General features: G+C 45.9%; 1 protein-coding gene across 1 annotated transcript in view; it reads left to right on the top strand.

The window, feature by feature from the left end:
* Positions 1 to 23419, top strand: part of rxfp1 (relaxin family peptide receptor 1) — a 162562-nt gene that overhangs the window by 99804 nt on the left and 39339 nt on the right. The window contains exons 13-15 of the mRNA XM_041177153.1: positions 17134 to 17205; positions 21262 to 21333; positions 21431 to 21660. Coding sequence (XP_041033087.1) covers positions 17134 to 17205; positions 21262 to 21333; positions 21431 to 21660 — 374 coding nt within the window. The remainder of the gene's footprint in view (positions 1 to 17133; positions 17206 to 21261; positions 21334 to 21430; positions 21661 to 23419) is intronic.

Genomic DNA, 23419 nt, shown 5'->3' with positions numbered 1-23419 from the left:
GCCATTTTGGAGGGCAGTTAAGAGTCAACCACGTTGCTGTGGGTCTGGAGTCCATTCTCTCTGTATCTACTCTATCAAAACCTTTCATAATTTAGGTCCCCTCTCAGCCTTTTTTCAAGAGAAGAGAGACTCAGCCTGTCAATCCTTTCCTGATATGTGTACCCATGCATTTCTGCTATCATTCATACAAATCTTCTCTGTACCCTCTCCAGTGCCTCAATATCTTTTTAATAATATGGTGAGCAGAACTGAATGATTCTGTGTGATCTAACCATGGTTTGATACAGGCTTAGCATAACTTCCCTACTTTTCATTTCTATCTGTTTAGGAATAGAACCAAATGCTTGGTCAGCTTTTTTATGGCCTTGCTAGCCTGTGATGCAACTTTTCATGACTGATGTACTTGTACTCCGAGATCCCTTTGTTTCTCTATCCCACCTAGACTTGCACCTTCCAAGTATTAGTGACCTCCCTATTCTTCCTACCAAAATGTACTACCTCACACTTACCATTTGTTGCTGTCCCCCTGAATATTGACTATACCCCACCGCCAGCCCCACCTCTACCCCCACTCGCTGCCCCTCCCCCCCTCCGCCCGGCAAATTGGTATCATCCTCAAATATAGCAGTTGTGCTTTTAATTCCAAGGTTCAAATCATTAATTTAAATTATGTGTGGAATACCACCTCCCACCATCTGCCACTCTAATTAACCTTACTCTCACTCTCAGCTTTATCTCTTGAAGTCAGCTAGTAATCCATTCTGCTGCTTGTGCCCAACTCCATATTCTCTAACCTTATTCATTAGCCTATTATGGGACACCTTATTGAAAGCCTTTAGGAAATCTAAATAAATTACATTTACCACATTACCGTTGTCTACTCTCTCTGTTACCTCCTCAAAAAAATCTGAAGCACTGTAACCTGCAAGACTACGGACCAGGTGCTGGAAAGTGGGATTAAAATAAGATAGCTGCATTGTTCCAGTGAAGCTCAACGTAAACTGGAGGAACAGCACCTCATCTTCTGACTAGGCACTTTACAGCCTTCCAGACTGAATATTGAGTTCAACAATTTTAGATCATGAACTCTCTCCTCCATCCCCACCCCCTTTCCGATCCCCCCTTTTTTTCCAATAATTTATATAGATTTTTCTTTTCCCACCTATTTCCATTATTTTTAAATGTATTTCCATCCATTGTTTTATCTCTACCCTTTAGCCTATTTCGATCCCTTCCCTTCACCCCACCCCACCCCCAGTAGGGCTATTTGTACCTTACTTGTCCTGCTTTCTACCCTTAATTAACACATTCCTTAGATAATATCACCACCTTCAACACCTCTTTGTCCTTTGGTCTATGACATCTTTTGGCTATCTCCACCTATCACTGGCCCTCTATCCAGCTCTACTTGTCCAAACACCCCTTAAACCAGCTTATATTTCACTTCTCTTCTATTTTTACTTAGTTCTGTTGAAGAGTCATGCGGACTTGAAACGTTAACTGTGTTCCTCTCCGCAGATGCTGCCAGACCGGCTGAGTTTTTCCAGGTATTTTTATTTTTGTTTTGGATTTCCAGAATCCGCAGTTTTTTGCTTTTATATTAAAATAAGATCGTTTTTTTTTTCTGGCCAGCACAGACATGATGGGCCGAATGGCCTCTTTCTGTGTCATAACTTTTCTATGGTTTATAGTGGAGGGCCAGATTAGATTGAGGGTGTTGAAGAAGACATGATTGATGGCTGAGATTAGAATAAGAAGGGTCAGAGAAGACATTGCGGAAGGCCAGAATTAGATTGGGCAGAGTGGCACAGAACATTGGGCAGGGCCAGAATTAAATCCAGGTCAAAAAGAACATTAGGGTGAGTTGGGGGGATAGGGGTGGCTGGAGAGGAAATCAGGTGTGGGTTCCAATCGTGGGAAGGGAACTATGGTAGCTTGAGCGGGCGGGGGAAACATTTTATTCCTCTTGGCCCTCAAGCTGTGCAGGAAATGAACTTAATGAAATAAAAACTGAAAAATCTAGAAATATCAGCAGGTCAGGTGGCACCTATGAAAGAGACATGTTAATGTTTCAGTTCTTTCACCAGTTGGAGCCATTGACCTGGAACATTGGTCAGAATTTTCCAGTTGGTCATCTGGGGTCAGGCCCGTCAGGCCCACACGTAAAATGACATGTGATGACGTCAAGCATGCATCCCGACATCATTGCACGCCATCACGATATTCCCGTCAGCGGGCACACGCCGGAGTTGGCTGCGCGCCCGCCGAAATGTAAGCAGCCTATTAAAACCATTAAGAAATTAATTGAACCGCTTGTGAACGCTGCCCGTCCAGCCTTAAAGTTGGCGGGCAGGTCAAAAGCCTAAGTGGCCTTTGCATTTTTTAGGAAACCTCATCCACAAGCGGGATGAGGTTTCCTGAAGCTTTTATTAAATAAACAAGTAAAATTTCTTAAATATAAAAATATGTCCCCACTCATGTGACACAGTCACGAGGGGACATGTTTAAATAATGTTTTTAATAATTTCTTTAATTATTTTAATATCCATTCAATCTCCCTGAGGCAGCTCTGTGCCTCAGGGTGATTGAAGCACTCTTTCGTGCGAATGTGCGAAAGAGCACAGGCCCCTCCGACTTTCCCTCCTCCACTGCCCGCACAAGTAGCGCTAAGCGCTATCAGTCACATATTACGCTGTGCGGGCCCTGCATAAAATGGCAGCGCAGAGCCAATTGCGGGCGGTGATCAGCTCTGTGCCTGCCCCCGCCCACTCCCCCCAGCCCCCCCGCCATAGGAAAAATCCTGCCCATTACTTCTTTCTCTCCTCATATGAAGCTCATCCTGATAAATATTTCCAACATTTTCTATCCTTAATTTCTGATTTCCAACACCCTAAAGCATTTTGTTTTCGATTTAGCTGATGGATCTGGCCATTCTCACCTCACTTTAGCAGCTGGTTTTATGAGCCTTGGGAAAAACCATCCCGGAAGGCTTTGAAAGTAAAACACTGATTAAATTTGAGGCTCGCGGAGTTATTAAAAGATTTTAATACTGATCCTACTCTGTAGTCGCCCACACCCTCACCCTGCCTCGTAAAAACCTGTTTCAGTGTGGTTTCCAATTCTTGAATTTTTAACTGCGTTCTCCCAACCCAGCCAATGTTCCTGCTAATTTTTCTTTGTTGCAGTACATGGTACATTCCAAGTTTCTGCACAATGGTACAACATGCAACAGCGCAGCTTACAGGGAACAATGACCTCCATCCCTCTCCTGCCACCCTGGGGAGTTAAAATCATCCTGAGGGCAGAATTTAACGGGGCCTCTGGGAGCGGGATACCGGGCAGGCAGCGGGGAGTGGGCGGGTATATTTAAGCAGGAGCTAAAATTTTGGTTTCTTTGACATTGGGCTGAGCCCTTAAAATAAAGTCGGTAGTGGGTCAGAGCAGAGCGGACATCACACCGCCTAATGGCGGGAACCCATTAAACATGTATTTGCATACCATGAATAGTCATTAAATGGGAACTTTACCAAATTATACCTTACCTTCAAGATTAAGCCAGTGGCACATGGGAAGCTCATGTCTCCTGTGGAGTGCAGTAGGTGAGGTTGTTCAATCTCTGGATCTGAGGTGAGGTCCTGTCTGTGCCTAATTCAGCAGCTTAGGTGAGGGGAGCAGGAGAAGCTGGAAGGTCCATTACAGGCAAGGACCAGGGAGGATGATGGGGGGGTGCGGGTAGGGTGTTGGTGGTCGGGACATCAAATGTTAGCGCAGCACTGGCATATTTGTGGTTGGTGGGGGCGGGAGGAGGTGTCCGAGGGGAGTAGGGTTGCCAACACTCCCAGAATGGCCGGCAGTCTCCTAGAATCATCATCAACCTCCCAGTGGCTTTTAAAAGCAATCCTGGAGATATTAAAAGGCAAAGGTTTCACTTTTAGCCCTCCTTGCACCTGTCGCTGGAAAAAGAATGAACAAAGATGACATAAACATAAATTCAGGTAGATAAGATTGTTTTCCTACATTATCTTGGGAAAGACATACATTTCTGAAATGATATAATTTACCTAATTCAATGCTTAGGAAATCTCAGAGCAGTAGGTGTGACCAAACGAGCTCAGCAACAGGGACAAGGTGAAACCACAATTGCTGGTGCACTCTGAACACTGCTGAACACTCCTGGGCTCTGCAAAGGGTGTTAGGGTGGGGCTGCAGTTCTGGCAGTTTGTGACATAAGTAGGAACGCGAGTTTAAAACAGTTAAATATTGACATTTCAAAAACATCTCAGTTCGAGTAGATCTGTTGAAGGCAAGATAGATAGACAGACAGAGCTTTGTGCATCCATGCTAAGATCTGTTTGCCAGTTAAAAGCTTGGTTTAATTATTCAGACCACTGAATTGGGAGGGCAGTCCGAGGACTCTTATAAAGTTTAGTATCACATCAGTTGTAGTTGTTGCGAAATTTGATGCACTATTGACTCCGTCAGTGCAGTGTAAGTGTTGTTTTATTTGTCATTTTTCTCATCTTGGGAACTTGAACACAATTCGTGTTGGAAACCACAATTAAAAATCCTTGGGGTGGCTATTGCAGGGGAGAGAAAGAAGAAACCAAAAAGAGAAATATTTGTCAAAAAGCTGAATCTGGGAGAGTGGCCAAGGAATGTGGGGTGAGGTGGTTGGTTGGATGAGAAATTGGAGCCAGTGAAGAAATTCAATTTTCACTTTCCATTATGTCATTTCTGCTGATGTCTCCCAAAATATGTCCAGCCTGAGTTGGCAACTCTAGAATGGAGCCAGGCTGAAGCCTAAATGGTGGGAACTGTCATTTGTACATTCTGGTCCTTTGTGTCCAAGGGAGGCAACTGAACCACATATGGCAGGTCAACAGTCAGGGAGGGGATATCAGACTTGATGCAGGGCAAGCCCAGCTGGAAGGAGGGCAGGTCAAGAGTCTCGGAGGGAGAATCGAGGGATACCAAGGGCAGATAAGGATGATGGAGGGAAACTTCAGGATCACGGCAGGCAGGTCAAGGGTGAGTGGGGAGGTTCAAGGGTGAAAAATAGAAGGTTGAGGGTCAGGGCAGTGGATGCAGGGTGATAATTGGAGACTCAAGGATGATTGAGGGAAGGCATAGGGTGATTGTTGGAAGGGCCAAGGGTAATGGGAGGAAGCTCGAGGATGACACAGAGGGTGGAGCTAGATGAGTTGTAGCTGTAGGATCACACTGCATTTCCATCGACAAGAGTTGCTGATATAGGTTGAGCTCACAGGAGATTAGGTTCTTGTGGGAGGAGGCCACTGTGGGATGGGAGGAGTCCTGGGTGTGGCCCATGGGAGGGTCATGCCATTGGTCAACTGCAACTGTTGTATGGATGAAGGCCATGTACATAGATCTCTGTGCACAGCTCATATCTTTGCCTGCCTTCTTCACAGTATTCACTATGGGTTTCATACACCCAACCTTTTTGCAACCTTGGGTAGTAGAGAAGAGGATTCACCAGAGGAGGCCCATGACCAAACAAAATAGTTGACAAGACCATCAACGCATTCCAGCAAAAAGGGAGGGAGGTCAGGAGAAATGCAACCAAGGTCCTCATCATCATTAATGAGCATTAGCGCATCAGCATGTGTTCAGAACATACACCAACTATATTCAAATGTCTGAGAGGCCATGCAAGAGATGGCTAAGGCTTTCCTGGAATTGTTTACTGACTTATGTGAGTTCTTTCAAAAAGACTTGCTGCCCAGAGGATTTGGAGGGAACCCGATGCCAGTTGCCCACAAAGTGACTGCGGTGCTGAATTTCTATGCCAGTGGATCATTCCTACTTAGGACATGTGTGGCATATCCCAGGCTGCAACATATAAATACATCAGGAAGGTGACAAATGTCCTGTTCAGAAGGACCAACAAATTCATTCAGTTCACAACTGATGCTGATAGTCTGGCCACAAGAGCAGTGGGCTTTAGGGCCTTTGCACAGTTCCCATAACTGCAGGGAATAATTGACTGCACTCATGTATCTATTAGAGCTGCATGGGAACAGCCTGATGCATGTGTGAATTCACTCCCTTAACACTCAACTAGTCTGCAACAACAGAAAACAAATTATGTAGGTATATACTGGTTTTCTAAAGAGCTCTCATGACCCCTATATGTTTCCCAATCATCTTCCAGAGCTTTCTGAGGCTCCAGTACAAATGCAAAGTTGGATCCCGGATGACAAGGGCTAGGAGTGTTACACAGCACGTGGATTGACCAGGGTAATCATAGAGCAGACCATTGGCTTGCTGAAAATCTGCTTCGCTGCCTTAACTGGTCTGGCGAAGCATTGCAATGCGCACCACAGAGGCTATCCAGGATTGTCGTAGTCTGCTAAACATTGCACAAAATGGCATTTCATTGGGAAGTGGAATTGTCATGCAAGGACATGGAGGTGCTGCTCTCCTCAGATGATGATGATGGAGAGGAAAATAAGGAAGAGGTCAGAGATGATATGGCACATTTTCAAGAAGCCAGGGAGAGGAGAGACATGCCATGGGCCGTCAGAGACATCCTCATCTTTAATCGATTTGTGCAGGAATGAGCACCTACCCATCCAGTATTATATCACCTGCAAACCATTGCCTACTCTGAATGTGCGCCCATCTCTGCCTGCCATCACCCAGGGAGGAGGTGGAGGCAGGCTGCTAAGAGCAATGCCCTGTTGCTTGTGATGACCTTGGTGGCTGCCTTTGGGTGTGCCGAGACATTGAGGGTACCAGCCTGCTAGGGCAGCAGGGGCACCCTCCTTTTCTTTGTGGTCTGAAGGCTCTGTGGTCACCAGCAGAGGGGATATTAACTGCTCACCCTGGAAGTGCCCTAAGAGGACGTTGCCGGGGCCACAAACTGGCACTCCTCCTTCCTCTTGGTGCACGATGGCACCTACATGTATCCCTGAGGGAAGGGACACCTAGAAGGAGGTCCAAATGCCTCTTTCCCCTCTTGTTTAGCCACTGCTTTACTGAGCCTGTGGCCAGAGCAACAGAATGCAGGTCTTTGCGCATATGGGTTGTATGATAAACCTGGCTCTCCAACCAGGTCGCCGACCTTCCATGGAGGAAGCCATGTGCTCACATTCTAGCAGAACTCAAGGCTTATATGGACACCTCCACTGTCCACACAACGTTCCACAATAGTCTCTAAGACCTCTGCCAGATGTCCCCCTGCCTGTCTCTGCATCTCCAGCAGGCATATTGTGGCCAAGACCAGCAGACTGTCATCAATCTAGGGCTCAAGATGGGCCTGATCCCCAACTGTCCTCCCACTGTTGGGGACCTCAGATGACAAACCCCCCCTCGCATGTGCCCACGATTCTATACGTGAACCCTCCAAGACTCATGTGAATGTAACTGCGCTGGTGGAGGATGATGGAGAGGCAGATGGCGGTGCATCCTTTGGGTGTTTTAGGTCTTCATCCTCAGAAGTGGAGTTGTTGCTTTCTTCCATGTCTTGGGTCTTCGTACACTATGGCCATAACCTTCAGTGGTGAAAAAAAGGAAACACATTAAGAAGAAGCTCAGTCATGCGTCTGTCTAGTGTGCCCATGTCTCAACATACTGACCCCACATTCTAACTGGTACCTAATCGCTTAATCTTGCACAACTGTCACAATGTCTGGCCCTGTTGCCATCCTGAAGATAATTTTCCAGCCTGGCCTCTCTCCCACTTGCAAAATTCCATTGTTTGATACTCTCATGAAAGGCCTTTTGAAGCAACGCCACACTGCCATTCACCTTGGCGGATTGCAGGAGCTTACTGACCCTTTTGCAGCACTGGACCCATATTCATGGCTGGACCCTATGGTGGCTTACCCCCTCTGCAATCTTCATCCAGGCCACCTTGGTCAAGTGGGAGGACCTTCTATTGCCACCCCTGGAGAAGAGCGCCCAAGGCTGTTCCCAGATGGCCTGGAGGAAAAGCTGCAGGGAGGCAATGTTGAACCATGAGGCCGCTCTTCATCCATATACTGGCATGTCACTGATGGGGGGTGAGGGAGCTGGGCGGGGAAGTGAGGAGGGTGGTCCAAGAAGATGATTGCTGTGGAAGAGTGGGAAGAGTAAGGAGATCCAAGAAGCCGATTGTTGTAGAGGAGAGCGGGCAGTGCGAGAGATCCGGGAACATGAGTGCTATAGAGGGGAGGGGGAAATGAAGGGTTTTAATTCACAAAAACTGTCAAGAGGAGCAGAAGCAGTGGCCAGTGGTTCTCTGGCCCTCCAGGTAAAAGATCTAGCTGCCAACTTCCAACCAATTCTCCCTGCCTGGAGAGACTGGATGTTTGCAGAGCGAGACTTTTACATCCTGACCTAACTGAAATTGAGGCAGGTGTCAGCAGGGGCAGATTCGCACATGCCCACTGCACACACTTACAATTTGCATCATAATCACATACATTGCAGCTCCATCGGGGGCTATGCTCTTCTGATTAAATTCTGCCCTTTTTTTCCATTCACTTGGTTTTTTGCCTGTCACTTTTTATTCCTCCCCCTTCATTCTTGATCAGGTTGCCAATAGATTGAAAATAGGCACCCTCAGTGATGATGTGAACATATGGCCAGAAGCTGTTGAGTTTCAAACAGACGGGCTTAATTTCAGACTTGCCAGGGAGAGGGATGAAATTAAGTAGTATATGGAACTATAGGTAGCTTGGAGCTGAGACCGAAAACAATCGGTGGAATCATCCCAGATTTGCACTAAGTCTGGGAGCGGGTGGGTAAAATACCAGCCACAATGCCAGCTTTTCACACCATATCATCCCAAATCCGCCGCATTAATTATGCATTCCCAGAAAACATGCTGTTTCGATGGGAGGCGGGCTCTCATTCACACATCCACAGGGACATCACCTTGCCACTTCATCAAGCCGGGCACCATTTATAAAGCTTCAGCCCAGGGTTGTTGCATGGAAAACATAGCCCCGAAAGGCAAAAAGACTGCAGCCCCCAGGTTCAATGATGCGCTCCCTTGAACGCCTTTTGGATGCTGTGGAGGCCTGCTTTGATGTCCTCTACTCTCACTCTGGCCGCAGGATGGGCAGCAACATCACCAATCCAGCTTGGGAGGCGGTGGTCAGCGCCAACACTCTGCAAAAGAGTACAGCCACCCAATGCCGCAAGAGGATGAATGATCGCCTTCGTTCCACCAGTGTAAGTCACAGTTCTCATTACCCTCAACTCACACACTCATAAACCCATCACACATCCACAGGGACTTCATTCATTGCCCGTTCAAGGGACATCACCAGTCATTCTCTCACACATGCCTTCATTGTCCTTATCCCGTCCATGGCACCACTCAGCCCCCAAATATGTCAGGCATACTTATCATCTGGCTTGGCAGGCGTCCTGCTTACACTTTCTCCATCTCTATTCATGCAGGACAAGCTGGCACACAACAAGAGGGAGAGTCCGCAAACTGGTGGAGGAATGTCTGAAATCAAGATCCTCCTGGAAAAACAGTCATCCAGCCGGCCAGTGAAAATCTGGACCATTCCTGTGCTGACGGTGAGGTCAGCGCTGCTCTACCAAGTGAGGGCCCAGCATTGCAATATCCATTAGACAACTATCCTGTGAGTGATGTGTCCTGTTTCACAGGCAACTGCCATGCACTAATTATCTCCCCTTGCTATCGCAGGCACTCTGGGAAACAGCCAACGGAGTCCACAACCCAGGGCCTCCAATCAAGCCCCAAAGAAATCACTGAAGAGGAATCTGAAGGAACCTTACTTGAAGTTCCTCCACCAGCGCAAAGACACACACCTCGGTGGGACCAAGCTTTACAGCAGCCTCGGAGTCACAATCTGGTGAGCCCCTCACACTTTCTGATCCACAGCATGTGGCGGCAGGGATTTCCCAGGTTTGCACCACTTGGAGGATTGTTGGAGGCCAGAGATTTGCTGAGTCTGAGTCAGATGACGAGCCTCTGGACTCGGTCATGTCTCAGTTGCAGGAGCAGCAAAGGCATGCTCAGGCACATCAGGAAAGGATGTCCGCTGCACTCCTCAGATTGCAAGGCACGATGGAAGAGTCCAGCCAGCTGAGGTGATAGCACCAGCAGGCCAAAGCACCAAAGTCAACACTGGTAGGATGGCAGCCGCCATGGAGACCTTGTTCCAGGACTTCACCCCTGCACTGCTGCACGGGCTGAACTCCATCGCCGACACCATAGTTGGCCTCCAACAGTGTGTACATGAGAGGCAGCTCGATCTCACTCCAGCTTCCCTTTCTTCTCAAGGAGTCAGCCAGGGGCCCTTGGGTACCCATAGGGAGGAGGATCAGCAGGGGCATACCCGGGGCCATCCACCCAGGTGACTCCGGAAGTGTCCAGCCCATCCAAATCCACTCTCCTTGTAACCCCAGCAGCTCCAGCTCCACAACTCAAAGAGGGAGCCACTGCCACACAGCAAGACCCCAGAGCAAGGCAGGGCCCTCCAGGTCTCAGCCCTCCAGGGGATGCCCATCACTCTCATCACAGATAGGGCATAGCAGTCAGCAGACTGCCTCTACCACTGCTATAGATGTCTGGGGAGCACCAAGATGTAGTGGCATAGCTTGGATACGGGTGTTAATCACTTGTACATAATGTTCACTATTATAAATAAACTCTCAACAATGTTTCCCTGCCTATGGCTTCTAGTTCTGATGAGCAGTGTTCCTGTCACTCAGATGTGAAACCTTTCTGCACAAGATAAAGGCAGGTGTTTCAGCTCAGGGTCTCTTCCCTGTGCTTTTTGCAGCCTGCAGACCAAAGCAATGGTCCGGCTTCACGCTCCCTGGACACATTACTGATGCCTGCACCTCGATGGTGCTTGTCATTGCAGCCAGAATGTCGTGGGCAGGCATCACAGAGTTCCATCATTCCCTCTATGTGCGCTCAGCACCTGTAAGGTGGGGCTGGGCCCCATCTCTTCAGCATCTGTGAGCAGTGACACTGTGCTCCTGAAGTGGTCAGGTGCTGAAGGCAGATAAAGGATCAGATGCATCTAAAGTTTTGTGGCTGCATCTCCATGATATGACCCTGATCACAGAGCGCAAGCAAGCTGCTCTTGGCCAGACAACAGTTAAATATTCACAAAGGCTATGTGAAGATCTATGGAGTGTCCTCACTGCATGTCATCATCATCTTCCTGCAATCGAGTGACCATTAGGGCCTCCATTGCATCTCCATGAGCATTGTCACAAAGGGTATGTGCGCTACCATAAGCCAGACTGGTAGCTTATGTTCACAGGTGCAATGTGAGGATCTTATGGTGTCTCCGCACTACATTTCATCTTCATCCTCCACGAATCTAGCAGCTATGAGGGCCTCCTGGGTACGCCTGCCTTGTCTAGCCAGTGCGAGGGCCTCATCACAGTTATTGTTTGTTCGAGGACCCCTTCACCCTCATCCCCATCGACATCCTCCTCATCGGAGGAGACCTCCAGCTCCTCCATGTCCTCCTCAGCCAGCTCGTCTCCCCATTGCAGCGCCAGGTTGTAAAGGGCGCAGCAGGTAACGATGATGCGTGACACCCTCTGTGGACTATATTGCAGGGCTCCATCAGACCGGTCCGGGCACCAAATCTTATTTTCAGCATCCCGATGGTTTGCTCCACCAAGTTGCGAGTTGCTGCATGAGCCTCATTATAGCGTCACTCTGCTGCAGTCTGAATCACCGCACGGGTGTCATCAGCCACGGCCTCTGTGGGTAGCCCTTGTCCCCCAGGAGCCAACCATACAGTCTCTGTGGACCCTGGAAGACATCAGGGATCTGTGACCAATTGAGAATGTAGGAGTCGTGGACACTCCCTGGAAACTGTGCGCAGACCTGCAGGTTACATTTGTGGTGGTTACACACCAGCTGCACATTCAGCAAATGGAAGCCCTTGCGGTTGATGTAATTGACCGTGTGTTGCGATGGAAATCTGAACGCCACGTGAGTGCAGTCGATCGCACCCTGCACCTGTGGGAAACCTGAGGTCTGGACGAATCTAATTTTTCTTGCACCTTAGCTCTCCTGGTCCAGGATGAAATGCACCAAGTTGTGTGCCTTCATGAAGATGGTATCCGTGGGTGGAGGCTTGTGTTACCCCACAGAGGTCACCTGTGGAGCCTTGAAAGCAGCCACCGCATAAACATTGAACACCATAGTCACTCTCACAGCCACTGGCAGTGGATGTCCTCCATGTCCCCATGGTGCCAAATCCCGCAGTAGCTGACAGATGTGACCGACTAGTTCCCTAGACAAGCGCAGTCTCTGATGACGCTGGTTCTCGGTCATCTGCAGGGGTGAAAGGCAGCGTCCATAGACATTGGGTCTAGGTGGGCGCCAATCAGCAACAGCTCGCAGTGGCTTTTCAGCTGTGTGTGCGGGAGCTCAAGCTGTCCCTTCTTCCTGAGGGTGCTGTTCCTCCCTCTGCACAGCCAGGTGCCTCCTTCGCTCTCTTCTCCTTCATCTCTGCTTACAGCTAGTTCACCAGGCTCCATGCTCCCGATGTACTCCTCCTGCAGGATGTGAGGGACGTATGGGTTAGCTTGGGTGTTCTAAGAAACTCTCTTGGTTAAGTCTGAAGGTCCCTTAACACATCCCGGAGAGTGCTTGCCAGAGTTTAGTGTGCTGCATGGCTGCCCAAAATGCCACCCATCTCTGCCCCCTTGCCCCTGACCATTTGGCAGCAGCTTTGCCCATTGGACTGCATGCTGTGCTCTTAGCTCAGGCGCAGTCATTCTCCTAACCCGCACTGCAAGGCTGCACTGTTAGCTTGAACCATGGGAGAGACGATCCAAACCCGGGATGCTGACATTGCAAGGGGCTGTGAGCACCTCCACCAGTGACTGCTCCACAGCCAGCTTTAGTAAGGAAATTGTACAACGTGCCCAGTAATCCATTTTGTTCTGCAGTCCACTAAAACACTCAATAGTTTGCAGTCTGTGCCCGAGGGGTGAAAAGCTCTGGAGCGTTTGGTGGCACTTTGATGCCTCTGCGTTGCTTGAATGGGCAGATAAGCTAGAGGCCTGACTCCAGGCATGTCAATGTGCTTGCACCTGAACTGTCTCCGCTGCAGAGGAATGGTCACTTTATACAAGGTTTCCCTAATGTGTGGCTGCTTCCCCACCACCGCCGCACCTCCTCCACCCCCCAACCCCACCCCACACATGCTTGTGCACTACCTTCAACTGTGCACAGCTCTTGCCCCCGCACCACCCCAATGTGCCTCAACCACAGGGCAGACCTTACCCCACCCCTCCATCACACCTCAACCTTGAAGTCCAAGAGATGACCCAGGCGAAGCGCTGCGCAAAGTTACTGTGTACTCAACTCCAAGTTCCCCGCAAAGTGCATCCTGCCAGGTGCACGCCTTATATATGCTGTTGTGAAACACATCATTGTGAGTGGGCAGATGATCCAGCCGGGGGTGGTGGGGGGGATGATTCCAGCAGGCTAGTCTTATAATGATATATACAGATGTACTACAACGAGGTACTCGACATCTGATGGCAGGAAACGCAGCACACCATCAACGGGCTGAGCGGATGATTGCAAACTGGTTTCACGATGTCATAAAACAGATTTCTGGCCTTCTCGCCTTATTGTCCACTCACGCTGCCAAGCACACCCAATGCCAACAGACACAGAAATTCAACCCAATGGTTTCAGTCCTCTCACTGTTTAATTGGACTAAATGTCTGCTTATCCAGTACTGGATGTCAGATAAGCAGTCTAATAACTTAGCAACAGTGGAAGAGTTGAGAGAGATGGTGTTGAGGTAAATCTGGGTGTTGCAACGTACATGTGAAAACTGTGAATTTGAATGGTGTGGCAGAGGGGCAGCGTGTAGTTGAGAAATCTAAACATTAAATCTTAATGGGATCTAAGTTTGCTCTTAGTGAAAAATGTAATTGAGGATATTCTAGTTGTATCATCAATGAGCTCCAAGGAAGGTGAATAAAATCTACACATTCCATCTGTTAGCTATACTATGCAACCAGAGCAGCAGAGAGTTGGCACAAAGTGTTTCCTTTTAGCAGTAAGTGAAAATCTTGAGTTAAGGAGTCTTTGCAGCTGGTTATGAAGAGTATTGACAGATCCCTGCTGGTAGTGGTCACTTAGTCTTTTCAGACACCAAAAGTTACATACAGAGGGAGAACCAGAGGAGAAAAGGTATTTTAACTTAATTAATTGAACATTTTTAGTTAATGTTTTAAATATGCCACTGACTTGAGAACAAAGTTGCTCTAGAATATAAACATCATTGGGCCTATGTAGCTTGCTCCATCCACAAGCCACATAGAAGCTGCTTTATCATAGATTCCGCTCTATTATTTAATTTCCTACAAGAAAGTTCTGCACAATTTCTCCCAGTTCTCAAAGGTAATTCAGTAAAACTCCAAAACCTCTAACAATTGTTTTACATTTATGTTATTTTACTTAGAAAGCAGGAAAAGAACTTCAGGCTCAGAAAAGTGAAGTTAAGAATGCTGGGAACACTCAGCAGGTCAGGCAGTATCCAAGGAGAGAGAATCAGAGTTAATGTCACTGACCTGAAATAATGGAGACTCCAAGTTTAATCCACCCCCACCTCCCCATCCCAAAACCCTCCCACCACCCCGCCCCCCTCCCCAACCGACAGCCTGGTAGAAAACATGCAGGATTGGGCAGTTAAAAGGAGGCCAGTCACTTATTCTATTTTAACCTGCTCTTTTGAGCAGACAGGCAGAACAGCCACAGGAGGGAAATGGGTGCCTACTTAAATTTACAGATTGGCTCCGATTATGGAAAGATTTGCATTTATATTTGCATTTCACAATGACCAGACATCTCAAAGAACTTTACAGACAGCAAAGTACTTAGGAAGCGCAGTCACTGTTGGAATGTAGGACACAGTAGGCAGGATTTTTTCAGATGGCAGAGAACCAGCAGGGAATGCAGCCCTGCAGCCATTTAACGCTCTACAGAGCATTAATTGGCTAGGGAAGGGACTTCTGTCTCTCATTCAGGCAGAAGTCCTGCCTCAGAGAACTGCCAGTCAATCAGCAGCAGCATTAGCCAGGCCTGGGACTACAAGCAATCCCCAGATTCTAAGTTCCAGAGACCAGGACCAGGTAAGTTCAGGGGGGTCTCACAACAGGGAGGAGAGCTGAGGCCCTGGTGAGGAGAAGTGGGTGGGGTTCTTGATGGAAAGATCAGTGGGGAGGGAGCACCTGTGGGAGGCTAAGGGGGTGCAGTCAATGTGGAAACTGTGCCCTTGTGGGAGGAGCCCCCCCCCACCCCATTCCTGCCCAAGACGTGAGCAGGGTGACCTGTCAGGTCTGTCCCCATCCCTGAGCTTCCCATGCCAGCCCAAAATCGAGGTCAGGCAGGAATCTGCCCTTAAGTGACTAATAATTGGGCCAATGATAATACTTAAGGGCCTCAATTGGGGTGAGGGTAGGCCTTGCCAACCCATGTAAAATTGCAGACAGATCGGGGCCTGGCGGGAAGGCCACCTGGAGAATTTTATCCCCCCCCCCAACCCCGGCCACCCCCACCAGCCTGCAAACCTGCCAGTGGGATACCATAAAATTCTGCCCATAATGTCATCCTGCTATTGAACTCCCACCACCACCCACCAGTTAGGTAATGGAGCTGGTCAGGTTGAGGTGGGACTCCAGGAGCACTTATTCAATTAAGACCCTCCGGTTCTCCCAGATGTGCCACCTGCTTCAGGACTAGTATGCATCATACCTGCCCTCAATTTAAAATCAGGGCCATTAACTCTGTTTCTCTCGCCACAGATGCTGCCTGTTCTGCTGACTGACAACAGAGTTTTCTGTTTTTATTTCATAGTTCCAGCATCTGCAGTATTTTGCTTCTGTATCAAAGTAATTTGTGCATGCACAGATATATTAATTTCAACCTATTCCTGGGCCCAAAATGTTGTTATTGACATTCTAGTATATGTTTTAATCTCAGCATAAGAATACCCCTTCAGACAATGGCTGAGTAAGAATGTGGTTGACAGTTTTAGGCATAAGTATTGGCGAAGGTGATAAAGTGCCTGAATGCATTACTGTGAGTGATTATTGAAACAGCTACGAAAGATAAATATTTGGTAGAAAATATTGAAAGTTGTATTATGAAAGCAGGAAAATAGGATTAGAATAGATACCTAGGATGCTGGGGTTATCTTACAAGGAAAGGTTGGACAGGCTAGGCCTGTATTCATTGGAGTTTAGAAGATTGAGAGATGATCTTATTGAAACATATAAGGTCCTGAGGGGACTCAACAGGGTGGATGCTGAAATGATGTTTTCCACTTATGGAATAGACTAGAACTAGGGGACACAGTTTAAAAATAAGGGGTCTCCCATTTAAGACAGAGATGAGAAGAAACTTTTTCCCTCAGAGGGTTGTGAATCTTTGGAACTCTCTTCGCCAGAGAGTGGTGGAGACAGGGTCAATGAATATTTTTGAGGCAGAGGTATATATACTCATGACTAACAAGGGAGTCAAAAGTTATCGGGGTAGGCAGAACGCGAGGGTTGAAGCCACAATCAAATCAGTCATGATCTAACTGAATGGCAGAGCAGATTCGAGGGGCCGAATGGCCTACTCCTGCTGTATGTACGTAGATGTATGTAGATCTGATGTGAAGTTAAAACTGGCTCAGGCACACACACAATCCCTTGGCTTTACTTTGATGTTGCTCTATTTTCATTGTACAGCAAAATCACTTAAAAAGGGCCTGCTTCAAGTTACAACTAAGTAAAATGACCAGGACATTCATTCAATTCAGCAAATAGGTGCCTGTGTGTGTCATACATATAAAAGCCAATTAAAGAAATTAATGGACAGAAAATTGTGGGAAAGTCGAAAAATGCACAGCTGACAAGTGACGATCTGTACCAGGAGTCTACGTTCATAAAGAATATCAACTGTATCACCTGTAACCAATAAAAGGGTTCATATGCATTACCAAGCATTCCTGTCAATATTTTATTCTCTTTTGAGTCGGGTAATGAAATCACAGGAGAAACTGTTTACATAGAAGCATTTCCATGCAGTAGCATATAATGACGAGCTTTGCACATAAAAATCTGAACATGAAAAATATAACTGGTTTCCATTTGCTGTCATTGCAGGAACATTTCTTTCAATATCATGAAGCAAATTCATGCAGATCAATTTGATTACCTGGAGAAACTAAAATCTCTGTAAGTTCTTCCAGGACCTTCGCAATGTGGATGCTTTAATATTCAACTTAGTATTGTCATTTTTGCTGTTAATAAAAGTAATTGTTCTCATTATGTTGTGAATTTTGCACTCATCAATTAGTGAGCCTGGGGAAATGGCGTTCTGCCTCGGTATCCTCCAGAGAAATTGTGCAGCCAGAGTGATGGCGGGAAGCTGGTAGAACTCACACAGAATTTCAGGGCTCCGGTGCCCCATCAAGAACTCCTGGGGCACTCTGTCCCACAACACCCACACATTCAGCCTTTTAGAGCTACTTTGTATTAAGTTCTATTTCTTGAGGCCTCTTATTGAGATTTTCAACTTAGCGTCAATTTGGGGTCAGTTTACAATAGATTTCTATACAGTGTGTAACTTTAGCAGAAAATCATGTTTCAGAGAAAGAATTAAAACTTCTAGTAAAATAATTTTGTTAAAGCAGTTTGATTTTCTCCAGTTGCTGCTGCATGCAACTGGAGACTCACACTTGGGATGTGGTTCAGTCAATGCCAACTGGCATTTAGTACTTCATTCAAGTTCTCATTCTTCATATGTAAATCCAGACAGCAACTGGCTGTTACTCATAACTGATCCTGAAATCACCGTACACATGTGTATGTTCCAGCAGAGGTCATGTGATAGTGATCACGAACAAGGCACCTTGTTTGTTTATATTCTGCCTCCTTCCTAACCCAGAAGCACTAAGGCTAGTTGTAGCACCTTTACAACTCCCCATGCTAAGACCAACTAAGCTTGCACAAGGCAGAGATTGAACCCAGGACCTACAGGAGTAGGCCATTCAGCCCATCGAACCTGCTGTACCATTGAATACGATCATGGCTGATCATCTACTTCAATGCCTTTTCCCCACACTATTCCCATATCCCATTATGCCATTGGTATTTAGAAATCTGTCATACTTAATGACTGAGCTTCCACAGCCCTCTGGGGAAAAGAATTCCAAAGATTCACAACCCTCTGAGTAAAAAAATTCTCCTCATCTCGGTCCTAAGTGGCTTCCCCCTTATTTTGAAATTGCGTCCCCTTGTTCTAGATTCCCCAACCAGGGGAAACATCTTACCTGCATCTAGCCTGTCTATACCTTTAATTATTTTGTAGGTTTCAATGAGATCACCACTCATTCTTCGAAATTATAGAGAATACAGGCCCAGTTTCCCCAATGCCTCTTCATAGGACAGTCTCACCATCCCGGGAAGAAGTCTGGTGAACCTTTGTTGCACTCCCTCTATGGCAATAGTAAGGGGACCAAAACTGCACACAGTATTCCAGGTACGGTCTAACCAATGTTCTATACAATTGAAGCAAGACTTTGCTACTCCTGTACTCAAATCCTTTTGCAATAAAGGCTAACATACCATTAGTCTTCTTAATTGCTTCTTGCACCTGCATGTTAGCTTTCAGTGACTTATTGATGAGGCCACCCAGATCCCTTTGTACATCTACACTTTCTAATCACTTTAACATTTAAAGTGGAAAACCTCACATTTCTCCATAAATATTCTATCTACCATGCTCCTGCCCACTCACTGGCCAGGATTTTCCCAGCGGGGAGTGGGGCCTGCTCACCTATACGTAAACTGAAGCAGGGTGAAGATGGGTGGAACTCCCGACGTCACCCTGCCCCATTTAAATTTTCAGGTAGGCAGGGGCTCAGCAGAATCAGCTGTGTGCCTGCCGACCTGTCAGTGGCCAATTGAGGCCATTGACAAAGTCATTCAATTAATTAATGGACCTGTCCGTCTAACCTCAATGTTGGCGGGCAGGCCAGGAGCCCTGGCGGGCATTAGAAAAAGTATGAAACCTCATCCACGGGTGGAATGAGGTTTCATGCAGGTTTTAAAATATTTAATTAAATATTTTTTTTAAAGTTATGGACCTGTCCCAACTCATGTGACAGGCAGCGCTTTGCCTCTGCGACATGAGTGCGCTCTTTCGTGCGCATGCGCGAAAGAGCACACTCTTGGGTTTAGGGATTACCCCCATCCCCCGCCTGCACAGGGAGCGCATAGCACTTCCGTGCGGATGTTCATGTAAAATGGCAACGCGTCCTTGATTGGGGGCGCCAATCGGAAGCGCGCCTCTGCACGCCTGCTCTTCAACTTCCCCCCCCAAGGCAGGGGGAAAATCCTGGCCACTAAGTCTGTCCAAACCCTCATGAAGCCGTTTTACATCTTCCTCACAATACACATTCCCACCTAGCTTTGTGTCATCCAGAAACTTGGAAATATTACATGTGGTCCCCACCTCCAAATTATTGATATGGACTGTGAACAGCTGGGGCCCAAGTACTGATCCTTGCAGCACCCCACTCATCACAGCCTGCCAACATGAGAATGACCCATTTATTCCTATTCTCTATTTTTTGCCTATTAGCTAATTCCTAATCCATGCAAATATATTATTTCCTATCCCATGTGCTTAATTTTTCTAACCAACCTCCTATGGGGGTCTTTATCAAAAGCCTTCTGAAAATCCAAGTATACTATACCCACCAGCTCCCCCTTATCAATTATGTTAGTAAAATCCTCAAAAAGCTCCACCAGGTTCGTCAAACATGATTTCCCACTCATAAATCCATGTTGACCATGCCCAATCAGATCATTATTCTCCAAGTGTCCATTTACCACATCTTCTGGAATAGATTCTAGCATTTTACCTACTACTGATGTAAGGCTAACAGGTCTGTAGTTCCCTATTTTCTCTCTCTCTCCCTCCCTTCTTAAATAGTGGAGTGACATTTGCTACCTTCCAATCTGCAGAAACCATTCCATGATCTATAGAATTTTGGAAGATGATCACCAATGCATCCACTATCTCCATAGCTACCTCTTTCAACACTCTGGGATATAGAAAGCAGGTCCCAAGGACTTATCAACCTTCAGTCCCATTAATTTCCCCAATACAAACTCCTTACGAATACTAATTTCCTTCAATTCCTCATTCTCTCTAGTCCCTTGGACCTCTAATTCTGGGAGATTTCTTGTATCTTCCTCAGTGAAGTTAGACACAAAGTAATCATTTAGCTTCTCTACCATTTCTCTATTCTTCATTATAAATTCTCCTGACTCTGCCTGTAATGGATCCACATTTGTCTTAGCCAAACATTTCCTTTTTATGTGCCTATAGAAGCTTTTACAGTCCATTTTTATGTTTTTTGCCAAATTGCATTCATATTCTATTCTCCCTTTTTTTTTACCAGTTTCTTGGTCCTCCTTTGCTTCCAATCCTCAGGTTTGCTGCTATTTCTGGCAACTTTATAGGCCTTTTCTTTTAATCTTATACAATCAATAACTGCCTTTGTTAGCCACAATTGACTGACTTTTCTTAACTACCCAGTTTTCATGACTCATTACCACACCACGTAGTATATATGGGGATTATTATATATGAGTTTGTCAAAACACCGGAAGACCCCACTGGGATTCCTAGTAAATCAACAGGACAGTGTATTACTGGAGCTAAGTAGCCAAAAACTAACTTATCCAATATTAGGATCTAGGAATTTAAGAAAACTATGGTCTTAAAAAGGTGGCACAACACAAGGTGGCTTAGGGATGGATTTCTAAATCCACAGGCCTCCAGTGATTCTAGTAACTGTATTTACATTTTATGTAGAGAGTCATTTTTTTTAGTCAGTTTTGAGAGTCGTAAAAAAAAAAATTAGGCACTTTCAACATAGTTCTTAACAGGTGCAAGTTCACTGCACAATATGGCTATAATATGGCTAATGGTTGACATTCAATTAGAAATTTCAATCAAACAGTCAGTAAAGGTGAGCTCCTCTTAGGTTAGGGTAGAACGGAGGGAGTTTTGCCCCTCATGTAACCTACAGTGAAATTGACCTGTATTTGATCTTGATTTTGATCATAAAAACTGATTCAGCATTTTCATATCCTTAATGAACACAAAGTGTAGAAATTAAAAACTACTGCTAATTGATTTAAATAATTTTAGCAAATTACACCAATGCTTATTCAATAAATGTGTGGTAAGGATATTGATATTTTCTATTGTTACAGCAGTATGGATGGAATGGATCTTCAGGCTCTACGGAACAGGATATTTCAGCCCCTTACAAATCTATCCCATATGTAAGTGCTGCGCATACATATTGTAGAAAACTTTACAGAGCATCTCCTGTTGCAGCTCATGATTTTGATAATGCTAACAAATCAATTTTTCTTTCAGATATTTCAAGAAATTCCAATTCTGTGGTTATGCTCCACATGTTCGTAGCTGCAAACCCAACACTGATGGGATATCGTCCTTAGAGAACCTACTGGCTAATGTTCTCCTCCGAGTCTTCGTTTGGGTAGTTTCTGCTATTACGTGTTTTGGAAACATCTTTGTCATATGCATGAGATCTTACATCAGATCTGAGAACAAGCTTCACGCCTTGTCTATAATGTCACTTTGCTGTAAGTATACACTCCTAGGAGCAGCTTTTGTTTTCCTTTAGGTATAGCACATGTTTTCTAATTGCATCAATCTTCCCTTTCTGGTATACTGACTGGTACATACAGTCAAAAGGGCAACCTCCACAGTCACTGTTGTGCTGTCCGACAGAAAGGTGCACAAGAACACAGCAATAATGACTCTCCCTCTGATGTGCTGGTAGGAATAAACTGAATTCTGCTCCATTATTACATGACAAAGTAGGTGAAGTTAGCTGTTCAAATGTGCAAGGAATCATACTGGCTTGATGCATCTCATAAATACATCTCATAAACTGTCATCTATAGGGAGATCAGAGGGTAGGCCAAGTTAATAATAGCTATTTGAATCCAATGGCTAATAGTTGTAAATACAAATATTAAGGTTGATAAACTCACTTTTGTTGAAGAATTCCTCATTTGTAGCTCATGTGGATTACATTATAAAATATTCCTTCAAGGGGCTTTTTTTTAGTCTATGGAAGGACTAGAGACCTGTAAGTACATAAAAAAACATTTTTACTCTTGTTCAGCGGGATGTGTGGCTCATGTCAAAACCACCATCGTGTTTGAATGTCCTCAAACCAAGCTACTGAGAAATGCAAGTCACGTTTCTGTTTTTCTGAAATGGCGGGCACAGCCTTCCTCGTAGGGACATAATCTATTTTACCTTAAACCTGTCAAGCTCAGGTCTACGGCTTAGGTAGTGGCAAGGTTTAGAATGCTCAAACATGGACAAAGCACGAGCAGAGTTTAATCAGTTAAGACTACACATATAACTAGCACAGAGCACTGGTAAGATTCCTGCTGCTTATTCAGTCAAGATCCCTCTAAGTAATAGCACTCCTGCTATTCCTGATATATATTAAAAACCTAGACCTTGGTGTACAGGGCGCAATTGCAAAATTTGTGGACGATGCAAAACTTGGAATAATTGTGAACTGTGAGGAGGTTAGCACAGGGCTTCAAAAGCACATAGACAGGTTGGTGGAATGAGCTGAGAAATGGCAGATGATATTTAATGCAGAAAAGTGTTAAGTGATTCATTTTGGTGGGAAGAATGTGGACAGACATAATAAAATAAAGGGTACAACTCTAAAGTGGGTGCAGGAGCAGAGGGACCTGAATGTATACATGCATAAATCTTTGAAGGTGATAGGGCAAGTTGATGAAGCAGTTAATAAAGCATATGGTATTCTGGGTTTTATCAATAGGGGCACAGAGTACAGAAGCAAGGAAGTTATGTTGAACCTGTATAAAACACTAGTTCGGCCTCAACTGAAGTATTATGTCCAGTTCTGGGCACCACACTTTAGGAAGATTGAGCTGGCATTAGAGGACGTACAGAAAAGATTCATAAGAAGGATTCCAGGGATGAGGACCTTCAGCAATGTGGATAGATTGGAAAAATTGCTACTGTTCTCCTTGGAGAAGAAAAGGGTGAGAGATTTGATAGAGGTGTTCAAAATCATTAGGGGTCTGAACAGAGCAAATAGGGAGAACTTGTTCTCATTGGAGGAAGGAAGTAAACAGGTTTAAGGTAATTGGCAAAAAAGAATCGGCGACATGAGGCAAAACTGTCCTATGCAGTGAGTGGTTAGGATCTGGAATGCACTGCCTGAGAGTGTGGTAGAGATAGGTTCAGTCGAAGTATTCACAAGGGAATTGGATTATTATCTGAAAAGGAAGAAAGTACAAGGCTACAAGGAGAAAGCCAGGAAGTGGTACTAGGTGAGTTGCTCCT

The sequence above is a fragment of the Carcharodon carcharias genome, chromosome 1 (assembly GCF_017639515.1).
Source record: "Carcharodon carcharias isolate sCarCar2 chromosome 1, sCarCar2.pri, whole genome shotgun sequence".
NCBI lineage: Eukaryota > Metazoa > Chordata > Chondrichthyes > Lamniformes > Lamnidae > Carcharodon > Carcharodon carcharias.
Note: the sequence above shows the minus strand (reverse complement) of the source record. Positions and strands in the feature narration are given on the sequence as shown.